The 13231-nt window shown below is 58.0% G+C and overlaps 1 protein-coding gene across 1 annotated transcript; it reads left to right on the forward strand.

The window, feature by feature from the left end:
* Positions 1-276: 276 nt before the first annotated feature.
* LOC117437160 (hydrocephalus-inducing protein homolog) lies at positions 277-12372 on the forward strand. Its single transcript, XM_034070583.1, has 12 exons — positions 277-436; positions 704-834; positions 1343-1440; positions 2485-2621; positions 3470-3597; positions 5137-5193; positions 5634-5744; positions 5910-6068; positions 6638-6918; positions 7095-7314; positions 11326-11448; positions 11914-12372. Exons 1-12 carry the CDS (start codon positions 277-279, stop codon positions 12370-12372), a joined length of 2064 nt encoding a protein of 687 aa, XP_033926474.1.
* Positions 12373-13231: the final 859 nt, after the last annotated feature.

Consider the following 13231-nt stretch of genomic DNA (forward strand, 5'->3'; position numbering starts at 1 on the left):
CCTCTTTGGTACACTACCTCCCTCTGTATTCTGTGCCCCGCAGGGTTACATTGAACCTGGCAAGCAGCAAGGGCTGAAAGTCTATTACCTGCCAGGAGTGCCTGGAGTCTTCTGCAGGGCTTTCCAGATCCAAGTGGGTCACCTGGAGCCAGAAAAAGTCTGCCTGAAAGGAGAAGGGACCTTTCCCAGGATCCACTTGGACCTGCCCAGGAACATCAAAGGTGAGCACTGCCTGTCTGCTCGCCAGGAAGGTCACCTGGCTTTCCCCCATGCCATATGCCCATAGGGCAGCTCACAGGCACCTCTGCCAGGCCTGGAGGTTTCAGGGCTGTCAGGCAAACTCAGCCCTCTGGTTGCTTCCTTGGTCTCTGGCAGACGAGCCCGTGTGGCTTTGCCGCAGGAACCATCCTGCACAGCTTGCCAGCATATGCCAGAGGTCTGGGAAGACGAGGGCTGGGCAGAAAAGCACAGGGAAGCTGCAAGAGAGGCTGGCAGGGATTTTGACAGGGTTGGGTTTGCATCACGTTGTGGGGCTGAGATGCTCCTGTGTGGCAAGAAAGACGGCTGGGGGTGAGAAGCAGCAGGATCGCCTTTCTCTCCATTGCTGGAGCAGTTTGTGTCTGCGTGTTGGGGGAATGGGGCTTCCCGTCTTCCATGGGATTTGTGCTGCCCCACTGCTATTGGTGGTGTTCTGTGCTTTCAGGCAACGCCAAATATGAGAAGATCCTCCAAAAGGCCCAAGAAAAGCTGGACAAAGGCAGCCAGAGAGACGAGGCCATTGCTCTGGGGGAGGCTGTGGCAGCCGAGCCCCGCATGGACGACTCGGGCACCATGGTGAGTAGAGCTGCTGCCCTGTCCCACACGTGCCACCCTCCTGCGTGTCACTGGAGCCCCTGCGCCCCACGGCCCTGTGCCCAGGGCTCTGCTGGCACTGGGTGCCTCCCTGCACAGCCCTGGCCACGGACTGCGTCAGCTCAGCGTGCCCCATGGGCTGCCCACCTCTGGGAGTTGTCCCTCCTGGAGATGCACCAGCTCCTGACTACCCCAGGAGATGCTAAGGGCTGTGCTCAAGCAGTTGGGTTTATGGTGCTCTGAAGGACATTCAGGTCGGTGCTGGGGGTTTTGTTGCTCACCGGCCAAGCCCTGCCAGCTTTACAGAGTGTAAAGCAGCAGCCTGAATGCACCCTGAGGCTGTGCTGTGTTCTGGATCTCCGAGAGGCTCCAGCTCTCTCATGGTTCCCTTTCCAGGAGAGCTTTTGTCCAAGCTGCTTTGGCACTAACTGGGGGCAGGGACATACTTGGAGCTTTGGAAGGTTTCTGGCTTGTCTGTCCATGTGTCCAGATCAGCTTTGATAACTGGGCAGGGAGAGACACTGGAGTTCATTTCTTTGGAGCTCTGATCCTGCCTGAGAGAGCAGGAAGTGTCCCAGACACTGAGCAGTGAGACAGAATGACTCCATCGCCTCTCTCAACAAGAGCAGGGTGGGATCCTCCACCTGAGACAAGCTTGTGCCTTGGGAAGGAGCTTTGCTAAGCAGCCCCTGTCTTTACTTTCCTCAGTGGGATGCTCAGCTGCAGATGCAGATGGAGGAGATGCTGATGGAGGAACATGCCGTGGAGCAGCAGAAAGCTCTCAGCTCCCGTCCCCCGGAGGACACTGCCTTTCACCAGCGTGTACATCGGAGGCTTCTCAAGTTAGTAGGGAGTCCTGTAGCCTGTGTGCAGGGGCCCCGAGGGTAACAGCCAGCAGTGCAGGCCTGCTCCTGAGAGCTCCTTGTGTCTCAGAGCTGGGAACAGCTGTGGACTTCAGAAGGGGCCTGATGCTGAGAGCTATGATGTGCTCCCTGTGGGCAGCTCGGTGTCCTCGCTTGCACAGTGCTCCCCTGAGCTCTGGAGGTGCTCCCCTCCCCACAGTTGCTAGGTTCTGTTCTCGGAGCTGAGGGGTGCAGACGAGCAAGCCCTTGCAGACAGCACAGGCACCAGCCCTGCTGACCAGCTCTGAAAGGGGCATCTCAAAGCTGACATCTTTGTGCCAAGAAACAGACCCCACTATGCAGGAAGAGCAGGGAATGGTCCAGATCCCTTATGCACTTTTCCAAATGGGATTGCCTGCCAAAAGACCTCTGCAAGGAAATGCTATGACAAGGTCCTGAAGCAGTTTCAGGCTTGGGCTGGACACCAGCTTAGCAGTTTGATTGAGACCAGTGGAGATGCAGTGGACTTCTCTGCAATGGCTTTTTGCAGCATAGGAACTGTGTCCAGTACCCACTTTAAAGTCACTCGAAGATCCCATTGGTGGCTGATAAATCCTAGGCCCTGCACTCCCCATGACTTAGCCAAGTGTTATTACTGGGTGCTCAGGTCTTGGGTTTCCTGGGCTTGGCTTGAGCTTTCAGAGCAGTGAATACAGAATTATCCACTCCATTTGCTTCTCCAGCCCACGCCATGCTGGGGTTTACAGAGTGTCCTTACTCCTCCTTTCAGAGCTGAGCTGCCCGAATACATCCTGGACCTTGGCTATGTTGTTCCCGGTGACATCCACACACACATGGTGAAGATCACCAACACCGGGCACTTCCCCGCATCTTTCCGTGTCGATGGATATGTCCTGTATAACACAGGTAACCCATGGTGGAGAGGCTTCACAGGGGCTTGAAGGAGCTACCTCTGACACATCAGCTGAAGCCATTGGACACGGGGAGATTTGAGTACTTCCTTGGACAGCATTTTCCTCCTTAGTACCCCCATGCTGGGTGCCCTGTTCAAGAGCCTGACTTCTGGCGAGCAGTGCCCAGAGACCTGCTCTGCCTGTGGCTGCCCTAAAATCTGATAGCAGGGGCCAGAAGGGCTGATCCCCTTGATTGCCTCTCAGCATCTTCTGCTCTTGGCTCCCGTGAGCATCATCCGAGTTTCTTTGTGCACTCTGAGGGTTTATGTTGCAAACAGATGGACCCTCTGTGGTTCGGATGTGCTTTGTTTAGAGTTCATAGTGCCAGAGCACTTCTGCTCAGCCTTTATTGACCGGCCTGTGGGATCCTCTGCTCTATGGAAACAGGCTTCCCAAAGAGGCCTTGAGGTAAGGCTGCAGCTCCAGCACATGGTGACTGCTGTCTTTGCGGGGTGGCCAGTCGTCTCTTCTAAGCCGCTGTCAGGGAACACCCCAGCATTTGGTATCTTAGGTGGCAATTCTCCTTTGGAGAGGTCTATGCATCCTTCCCTGAGATGCCTGATGAAGGAATTGCTGGAGTTCCTCAAGCAATGTGATTCCTTTTTACTATGTAACCCCTGGATTCTGGCTGTGAAAGTCCTTTTGCTTTGGGCAGTGCCAAAGGGAGAAGAGCAGCTTCTCTGGAGATGCAAAGGGGTCTTTCAGAGAGCTGCCAGCCAGGACACCCCTGTGGCCTTACCGTGCTTCTGAGCCATTTCCTGTTGCTTGCGTATCTCAGCTGCTTTATTTTGCTGTGTTCAGGCTTCAGCGTGTGCCTGGAGCGTGTGAAGCGCCTGCCCTCCTGTGAGAGCAAGACATTTGAAGTGTGCTTCGACCCACAAAGTGCCAACGTGCCCCTGGGAAAAGTGGATGTGCTCCTGCCCATCAAGGTACTCCAGCTTCTGGGGCAGGCAGCAGGTTGGGCACAGCAGCGAGTATCGGGTGGGCTCTCAACCGGATGCTCTGTCCTTCTGTAGGTCAGAGGAGGCCCCACATTCCAGGTCCGCCTCCGTGCCATGGTGGCTGAGCCGTCCCTCTGCGTGTCCAGGGACAGGCTGGAGTTCTCTGCTGTCCAGTGTGGACAGTGCCAGGAAGAAACCATCCAGCTCCACAACACGTTCCAGGTCCCCTGTAAATGGTCCATCAGCATGACTGATCCTGTTGAGGAGGTAAAGCACAGACAACGTGTAACACACAACTTCTCAGTTGGGTTCTCTTTGCCTTTCCTGCCTTTTGTGCCCCTCTGGCTGCCTGAGCACTTGGGCTGCAGCTCGCTTGAGGAAGCTTTTGAGGGTACAGAGCAAGGCTGGTTCACCTGGGCCTGTTCACTAGCTGATGCTTCACTTCTCTGCCATCTTCACCCATTCCTCCTCCTCTGAGGACACTGCCTCCCCATCTGCCTGCCCTGCCAGCATGTTTGCCCTCCAGTTCTAGGCAGTGGTGGCCACGTCTGGGTGGGATGAAGGTGCTTCCTGCACCGTGCCAGCATCTCGGAGCACTGCAGGAACCGAGGGTCTGTCCTCACAGACCAAGGAGACCTCACGCCACTGGTTTCTGTGCCCAGGTGGACAAACATCTGCCAGGGAGCGAGCACCAGAAGCTGCTGGAGGAGATGAAGTCTGTGCCCTGTGGCTTTGAGGTGCTGCCCTCAGCTGGAAGCCTCGCTTCAGGACAGCAGTGCCACGTCCAAGTCCGTTTTTCACCCACGGAAGAGGTGAGATTGGTGGGTGTCACGCCAGGAGGTCTGGCAGGGCAGTGTGGTAAGGGGAGGCCAGCCCAGGGAGCGGGGGATGAGCTCTGCCTCCACGTGGAGCTTCCTGCACCTCAGTTTCCCCTGCACATTCCCACGCAGCTCGGGAGTCAGCTTAAATGATGCAGCATTCCCAAAGGCAGTTTGCATGTGGCCACCGTGACTTGGAAACTGGTAGCGTGTGACAGGATGGACACAAGTGCTTCCATGCCTGGGGACAGTCCCAGGGATCTCAATTGCTCGTGGAGATTTCAGCGTCTCGTGTCTGGCTTTGACCAGAGGCAAGCACTGAGCAGAGAAGATGATCCTTATTTGTGTCCAGTGAGAGCTCAGCTGCCTCTTGCACACAGCTGATGTTTGCCTGGTGCTGCAGTGCCAGGACTGTGTCTGAGGAAGCAGACCTTTCTCATGAGCGTTGCGCTCCCCCATGCCCAGGTGAAAACCTCTGATAGCCCATTTTAGATCCACCTGGGAGCCAACTGTCCAGTTATGCTCCAGAGCAGGACTCGCTGCAGTTCCTGAGAGCCATGCAGATGCTGTAGCCCCTGCTCTAAGTAAATACCTGTTTTGGGTTCAGCTTGGAGGTGCTGACAAGACCCCTGACCCTGGGCGATTGTTGACTTGGAGGTGCTGTCAGCTGGGGCTTCACGGAGGAGCTTTCTGTGCTGCTTCTTTGCAGAAGTGCTACCGGGGCGAGCTGCAGATCCAGATTTGCCAGAGCAGCCAACGCCTGCAGGTGCCGGTCTTGGGACGTGGTCTGGAGCCACGGCTGGAGTCCATCCCCGCAGAGCTGGAGCTGGGACCGCTGCTGCCCCAGAGCCATGGGGAAGAGGGGACAGTGGTGGTGAAGAAGCCCTGTGAGGTTTACTCAGTGCAGTTTGAGCAGCAGCACCTTGCTGAGGAGCAGGTGAGGGGGAAGGTCTGTGCACACTCTGTAGATTCCCAGCGCTCCAGCATGGCCAGGCTTGTGCAGGGAGACGGGGGCAGTGCGCAGGGCAAATCCTGGTGGCCTTCCAGGGTTAGCCAGCTCTGCTGGCAGGCTGCAGAGGGACTTGGATAATCCCTGCCCCTGGGGGGAAGGAATGTGGGAGGGGATGGCTTGGCTGGGCAGCCTGCTCACATGGTGAAGGTCAAGAAACTCATCCTGCCTATGGTTTCTCTTCCTTCTGTGCACAGCCCCTACAGACACCGAAAAATGACAACAGCCCCAACAGCTTGTTGCTGCCTCCGTGTGCCCCGGGAGAGAAGCTGACTGATGAGGCCCAAGGAAGGGGCATAAAAATGAAGGTGAGATGAAATCTAAAGGCTAAAACTCCAGGTGGCAACCGGCAGGGTTTTCTCATTTCCTCCTCTCTTCCCCAGCCTCCCATGGTTTGGGTTTCTGCCACTAGAGTGGCAGAAAGCCTTTTCTCCTTCTTTCCTTTGGCTTGATATCAATCCCTACCGCCTCAGGTTGACGTTGTGGATCCACCAGGAAAGGTGGTGAAGCTGGGAAACGTCTGCATTGGACAGACGGTGAAGAAGATGGTCACCGTAGCCAACAAGAGTGCAGCCCCTCTCACCTTTAAGCTGAGGGTCACGTCCACTGTGCCAGAGTTGCAGGAAGCTGGGGTAAGGCCCGTTCCTTCTCTGCAGAGCACTTTGGTGTGCCTGCAGGGAGCGCTGAGCTGCTGTGGGTGGGAGCTAGTAGGTAATGACTCAGGTGTGGGCTGCCCTGGCTGCCTGTGCCTGCCCTGTCCTCCCTGCTGGCACTGCTCTGGCAGCAGATGCCTGCAGTGCGAATGCTTCAGCTGAGCTGGGTGCCAGGACTCCCCGAGAGCCAGAAGTGAGAAGGCGACACAATTCCTCTAGCCTGTTTTAGACACATCCATCAGGATGCAGCCATGTGTTTTAGATCTGGAAAGGTGAGGGAGGTGAATCTTGAAAGAGGGAGAGTTGCAGCTCTGTTGGAACGTATGTGAAAGCTTTAGAAGACAGAGTTGACCTCGCCGTGACCAGGTGGACACATGGTAGAAAACACCTTTGGTATTCCCTAGGAATGCCTAGGAGGGAATGAGTGGGACTGGGGCAGTGCTGGTGGGGACAGAAGAGGAATTGGAAGCCTCTTCCCTGAGTGTGGTGAGGGAGGCTCCACAGCTCGCTTGCCAGATGAAATAGTCTCCACTCGTTTCTTCGGGTAGGTTCTGTGCTTGAAGCCCAGCAAGGATCTAAAGCTGAAGGGCAGAGGAGACACCTGCAAAGTGGAGGTGACCTTCTCCCCGAAGCGCCGCATGCAGCCGTTCAGCGGGGAAGTGCTGCTGGAGTGCCGCGGGCTGGTGCGCTCCCTCTGTGTGGTGCGGGGCTCCTGCCAGGGCAGCCTCGTGAGCCTGGACCAGGACCAGCTCAGCTTTGGAGCCGTGGTGCAGCAGAGCTACACGTGCCGGCGCGTCGTCATGCGGAACGCGGGCGACACGAGAGTCAGGTAAAGCAGTAGGTCCTGCCCAGCCTGAAGCCTTATTGCCAGGTGGCTCAGCGTCAGGCCTGAGATGTGATGGGAAAGCCCACAAGAGACTTGCAGCCTCACACTGAGGCTTACACTGCCTTCACAGCTCCCCGTGGCTAATCCTTCTTTCCTGTCCTTGTGCTTTCCTCGGCAAGGTTTATGTGGGATGTGGAGAGCTTCAAGCCAGACTTTTCCATCAGCCCCACAAAGGGTTACATCAGCCCAGGGATGGATGTGCCCTTGGTTGTGACCTTCCGCCCCTCAAAGCTGAGTCAGGCTGTCCAGTACGAGGGGCTGCGGTGCTTCATCCAGGGCAGTGAGGCGCTGCAGCTTACACTGGCAGGATCCTGCGTGGAGGCCCCTGGCCCCAAAGAGGTAACGCAGCAGGGACAGGATGGTCCCCTGGACCCCAGCATCTGCACCACATCTCTCCCAGGGCAGGAACTGAAGGACACTTGTGAGCACAGACTCGCTGGTGCTGGGGTATCCCAGAGAGAAACTGCTGGGCAGGATTGCCAGAATTCCTGAGCCCTGTCATTGCCTTTCTCCCCTGTTCAAGGTGCTGCTCCTCCAGTGAGCAGCTCAGCTGTCCTGGCTCTGCACTGCAGCACCCATGCCATGTATCCCAGCACTGCACCTGCAGCCACACTTCTCCCCCCTGCTGGGCCAGGGGAGGGCATTCAGCAGTAGGAAGGGGCAAGGCATCTGCATCCGGTCCCTGGGATGGGGCAGCCTGGGAGCTGTTGGCTCTTGCTCCCAAAGAGAGCGTGGAGCTCCTCTTCCTCCTGCCCATGAAGGAAGGGGCTGTGTGGCTGCAGATCTTGTCCTTGCACAGGAGTTTCCTTTCAGGACTCCCCGTTTCTTTCACCCAGCATGCGAAAGGCTTGTTCTGCTCCCTTCTTCAAGAGCAACCAGCTTGATTTACTCCAAAAGCTATGGCCAAAGCGTAATTTTTGCATGTGACAAGGAAAAGCTGCTCCCTGTGCTCCAGGTCCTGGTGCAGAGACAGCGTGAGAAGAGTGGGAAGGGTTGTGGGTACGACCCAGCAGCCTCTGTGCTCCTCTGTTACAGACGCTGACTTTCAGCTGCAATGTGCGTGAGAGGCAGAGCCAGACCATCCTCCTGTCCAACCCGAGCAGCGAGGCCTGGACCCTGCAGCCCATCATTGAGGGGAAATACTGGAAAGGGCCTGAATTTATCCATCTGGAGGCCAGGCAAAAAGAAAAGGTCTACCAGGTCACCTACAGACCCCTAACCATGAGCTCTGAGAACAAGAAGCACCAGGTACGTGAGCTGTGCCAGCGTGTGCTGACCCTCGTGGCATGACCCTTGTAGCTCACCCTGCTTTGGGCAGGAGGTTGGCCGAGATGACCTTCAGAGGTCCTGTCCAAGCTGAAGGTGTCCTGTGCCCTCTGTTGGAAGCTGGGTTTTGTGGTGGCTGGGGGCCAGGCAGGGGCAAAGGGCAGATGGGAACTCGGGCCTGACACCAAACGTGTTGGAGCAGCTGACCTAAAGAGCCAGGCTTTCTGAAGGCCAAGAAATGAAGTTTGTTCTGCGCAGCTCCTGGTGGCTGCTTGTGGCAGCCCAAGGGGCTCAGAGACCCCCACGCTCAGCGCACGGCTGCACAGGCTCTCCATGCCCTGGGCACAACCACTTGTGCCTGTCCTTGTGCAGCTTGCAGGGAGCAAGAAGGGCAAAGCTGCCCTGCAGTTTCTCAGTGCCCTCCTGGCCGTGAACAGGCAAGTGGGAAACGAGAGAGATCTCTTGACAGTCATGCAGGAGCTGTGGGAGGAGCCCTTCCTGCAGGTCTCAGGCTGGGCACATGGGGGTAACTGGCCCCTCTGTAATGTTTTCTGTGCCATAAGGGGTCAGTTCAGAAGGGCTCTGGGGTGCTGGAGCTGCTGGGTCCTTGTCCCGCTCCAGCTGACCTTACAGTAGGCCAGAAATGAGGTCAGAGATTTCTGGTCTCCGTCTCCAGGGTGCTCAGCAGATCTGTGCCCTTAGGGTTGCACGTGCTCAGCATGTCTTTAACGTAGAGCCTGCGTGAGGAGTCTTGCAGCTTTCAGCTGCTGTGGAGGCAGAGGAGATGGCAGAGGCAGGTGTCTGGGATCCACGGGCACCCAGAATGATCATGGATATGAGCTTTCCATGGCCCACGGCTGGTGGGCCCCTGTTGTGCCAGTTTAGAGGCTGCTGTCTGGGCAGTGCTGTTGGGCTAAGGCCAGCAGGACTGAGGCAATGGAGCTCATGAGGGACGGGCACCCCCTGCCCAGGGCTGTCCCTGCATGAGCACAGGCTGGCAGGGACGTGCCCAGGTGAGTGTGGCCAGTAAGGGAGTGTTGGGATGTGCAGAGCAGCTCTGCTGCAGGGCCCGTGTCTCCTTGCTTTGCCCAGAGATGCTGCCTCTGTGTCCTGTAGCTGTGCCATGTCCTGTGGGCCATGCACCCACTCAGAACCTGCTCTGAGCAGGTGCGATGCTGGTGCCTCCTCCTGCACGGGACAGGGCTGCAGGCAGAGCTCTGCCAGCTGGGCGTGCTGGAAGGTGCTGCAGTGAGAGCCTGAGGCATGGGGCTGGCCAGGGGTGCTCCAGAGCCGACTTGTCCTATTCGTTGTCTGTAGGGCTCCATCTTCTTCCCCCTGCCGGACGGGACAGGCTTACGCTACCACCAGGAAGGAACTGCTGAAGCCCCCAGGTGTTCAGGGGCCATTTCCCGGCAGGTTCCATGCAGGAAGTGCCACACGGAGCTCATCCCTGTGTCCAACTGGCTGCACAGACCACAGAGGTGAGTCCAGCCCAGGAAGTCTGGAAGTGCCTGGAAGCTCCTTCCTGAAAGCTTGTCCCTCTCCTTGGCCGTGTCTGGCCATACCCACGTTCTGCCTGTGCAGAGGCACCCTGGAGGGCTTTCCTCCAAGGGGGATGAGAGCTGGTGCCCTGTGCCTGAGGCACTGAGGCTGAGAGGGGCTGTATTGTACCCCCACACGATGGGTATCCTATGGGAGTCCTTCGTGTTGACCTTCACTGCGTCCTTCTCACCCACAGGTTCCTGGTGGTTATTGACATGCTCAAACCAGAGAACCTGGAAAGCAGTTCTGTGCTGCAGGGGTGTTCCTACATGGACGTGCCAAGCTCTGCGAAGAAGGACTACCAGCTCACCTTCCTCTCCTACAAAGAAGGAGTCTTCAGGGCAAAGGTAAGTGAGGACACTGGTCTGCAGGGCCCTTCAAGGAGCTGTTGGCTCACAGAGAAGCTACATGCCTCTTCATACCTCCACGTGCACAGGTCCTATGAAATACCGCACGTGCTTTCTGTGGTCTTGTGCTCTTCCTCGGTGGGTGCTCACAGCCATTCCTGGAAGCAGGGTGCTGAGCTCAGTGGGCTCTTTTGGGTCTGTTTTCATGTGTGGAATGAGCAGCCCTTCCCTTTCTGTCTGATTTAGGTGACCTTCCTCAATGAGACAACCGGAGAGTACTTGTTCCACATGGTGACTTTCAAGGTGGTGGCTTCAGGACCCATGGGCACTGTTCAAATGAGCACCGCTGTTCGGCAGAGAGTGTCCTCCAGCGTCAAGGTGGACAACCCTCTGCCTGTCCCGGTGACGTTTGACATCAACTGCAAAGTGCCCGACGTCAGCGTTCCCCAGCACTTTACTGTCCCTGCACAGTCGAAGGTAGGGGCAAAGCTCCTCCGGCTCCCTCTGCTCTCCCTACTCCTGGCTGCAGGGGATGCTCTTGAGGGGTGATGCCTGAAAGGAGCCATGTGGGGCTTCCTTCCGTGGTGGCAGCTCCCTGCTGATGATCTAGAGAGGGAGCAGTGTGTGAGAATATCCCCAGTGGGCATCATCCTGCGCTGGTGGAGCCTGCCCTGCTGCCCCCTGGAACACGCTGCAAGTGGGCCTCACGTGGCAGGTCCTTGTGCCACGTGCCCCTCATTTAGTGTGGTGCTTCCAGCTGTGAGTGGCTGCAGGACAAGCCTCAGCCCATGGTCAGGTTGTCTGCAGCCTGGATTGACAGGAAGTGGTGTGTGCCCTGGGGGAGCACAGGGGCTTTTTATGGTGGGAAGCTTCTGGCATCGTGCTGGAGGGCTGTGAGCTGTTGGGATCTGTCCCTAAGTGAACCGTCCCCCAGAAGGAGCAAGGCTGTGCCCGAGAGAGGGGAGTCAGAGCAGGGAAGGCAGCCCAGCCTTCTGGCACTGCCTGAGCACAGCAGGGACCAGCTGCCCCTTGTCAGGCACACGTGTTCCATGCCTCTGCCTGACAAAGTGGCTTTTTCCTTCCTTCCTCCCAGGTGGATCTTGTCTTGGAGTATCAGCCCCTGCAGACGGGTGAGAGCAGCGGGCAGCTGGTGCTCCAGAGCAGCGACTTGGGCTCTCTGTTTTACACGCTGCAGCTGAAAGCCACCTGGAGCAGGCCAGAGAAGCCCGTGTATTTCCGCACCAGGCTGGGCTCCCGTCAGACCATCACCACCAAAATACGGCATTTTGCCCAGCAGAAGACCGAGTACCTCGTACAGGTGAGCGCGGCTGCCGGGGCTCTGGCTGGGAGGCAGCTCCTCTGGCCAGCACCAGCCCTCTCCACCAAGGGCTCCAAGTGCCTCTGGCTTGGCGTGGCAGAGCCAGGGTGGCCATGTGAGCCCAGGGGTCTTCCCACTGGTGTGGGCTTGTCACCAGCTGCACTGTCCTCCCTTGCAGGCCCGTGTCTGCTGCCCTGGTTGGAGCTGCTTCTGCAGGCGCCACGGTGCCTGGGCTTGCTTCCCCCTTGCAGCCCAGGTCTGGCAGTCGGGCGTCTTGGGGCTTGGGTGCAGGGTTGTCCCTGCTGGGCACGTTTGCACAGTTCTCGTGCCCATTCCCCACAGGCACTCACCAGGAGTGTGGTGTGGGTGGGCCAGGCCAGGGCCAGGGCACCATCGTGTTCTTCCTGAGGTGCTGGCTCTGCTGTTGTGACCCACCCCCCATGGTCTCTTGTCTCCCCTGCACAGACCGACTGTGCCGACTTCCAGACGGCAAAATCCATCAGTGCGGCACCCGCCAGTGCTGGGGGCTCGGACCTGAGCGTGGAAGTGACCTTTGAGCCCTGCCACCTGGGCGAAGCCAAGGCCACGCTGCAGCTCAGCTCTGCATTGGGCGGGCAGTACTGCATCCCACTCATCGGCCTTGCGCTGCCCCCTGAAGCCCAGGGCCCCTTCCTCATCCCAGCCGGCGGCACCACCTCCATCTCCTTCAGGAACGTCTTCCGGAAGGCCACGGCGTTCCAATACGCAGTGAAGCACCCGGGCTTCACCGTCAGGGCCCCCGAGGTGCTGCGCGCCAAGAGCAGCACCACCATCACCGTCTCCTTCGCGGGCGGCCCGGCTCCTGTCACCAGCAGGCTGGTGGTCTCCTGCCCTGGGGGCTCCTGGATCTACCACCTCCGGGGCCTGCCCTCCCCCCGCAAGTGAGCAGCTGCCCCCGGCCCATCCTGCCACGTTCGTGCTCTCTGGAGCAAATAAATGTCATTTAACATCCTCCCACACGACGTCCTTGTCTCTAAATGGGAGAGACATGAATTTGCTGGATGGACACCCGGTGGACAAGGAATTGGCTGGATGACTGCACGCAGAGAGCTGCGGTCAGTGGCTCTATGTCCAACTGGAGACCAGTGAGGAATGGTGTCTCTCAGGGGTCGGCGTTGGGGCAGACCCTGTTCAACATCTTTGTCGGTGACACAGACAGTGGGATCGAGCACCCTCAGCAAGTTTGCTGAGGACACCGAGCTGTGTGGTGCAGTCAGCGTGCTGGAGGGAAGGGATGGCATCCAGAGGGACCTGGACATGCTGGAGAGGTGACCAACCTCCTGAAGTTCAGCAAAGCCGAGTGCAGCTCCTGCCCCTGGGTCAGGGCAATCCCAAGCACAGCTACAGGCTGCAGGGAGAAGTGATTCAGAGCAGCCCGAGGAGAAGGGCCTGGGGGTCAGAACATGAGCTGGCTTCAGCATGGGCTTGAGCCCAGAAACCCCCTGTGTCCTGGGCTGTATCACCACCAGCATGACCAGGAGGTCAAGGGAGGTGATCCTGCTCCTCCACTCTGCTCTCATGAGACCCGCACTTGGAGCACTGGGTAGAGTTCTGGTGTCCTCACCAGAAGGACGTAGAGCTGTTGGAGCAAATCCAGAGGAGGGTCACGAGGATGCTAAGGGGGATGGAGCAGCTGCTGTACAAAGGCTGAGAAAGTTGGGGCTGTTCAGCCTGGAGAAGGGAAGGCTGCATGGAGACCTCAGAGCAGCCTTCCAGTATCTGAAGGGGGCCTACAGGGATGCTG

The sequence above is a fragment of the Melopsittacus undulatus genome, chromosome 18 (assembly GCF_012275295.1).
Source record: "Melopsittacus undulatus isolate bMelUnd1 chromosome 18, bMelUnd1.mat.Z, whole genome shotgun sequence".
Classification (NCBI taxonomy): Eukaryota; Metazoa; Chordata; class Aves; order Psittaciformes; family Psittaculidae; genus Melopsittacus; species Melopsittacus undulatus.

Coding starts and splice junctions, on each gene's coding strand:
- LOC117437160 (XM_034070583.1), top strand. CDS start 277: ATGCCCATAGGGCAGCTCACAGGCACCTCTGCCAGGCCTGGAGGTTTC. Junction 1,441..2,484: donor AGTGTCCCAGACACTGAGCA/GTGAGACAGAAT, acceptor TCCTCCTTTCAG/AGCTGAGCTGCCCGAATACA. Junction 7,315..11,325: donor AGGCCCCTGGCCCCAAAGAG/GTAACGCAGCAG, acceptor TACACGCTGCAG/CTGAAAGCCACCTGGAGCAG.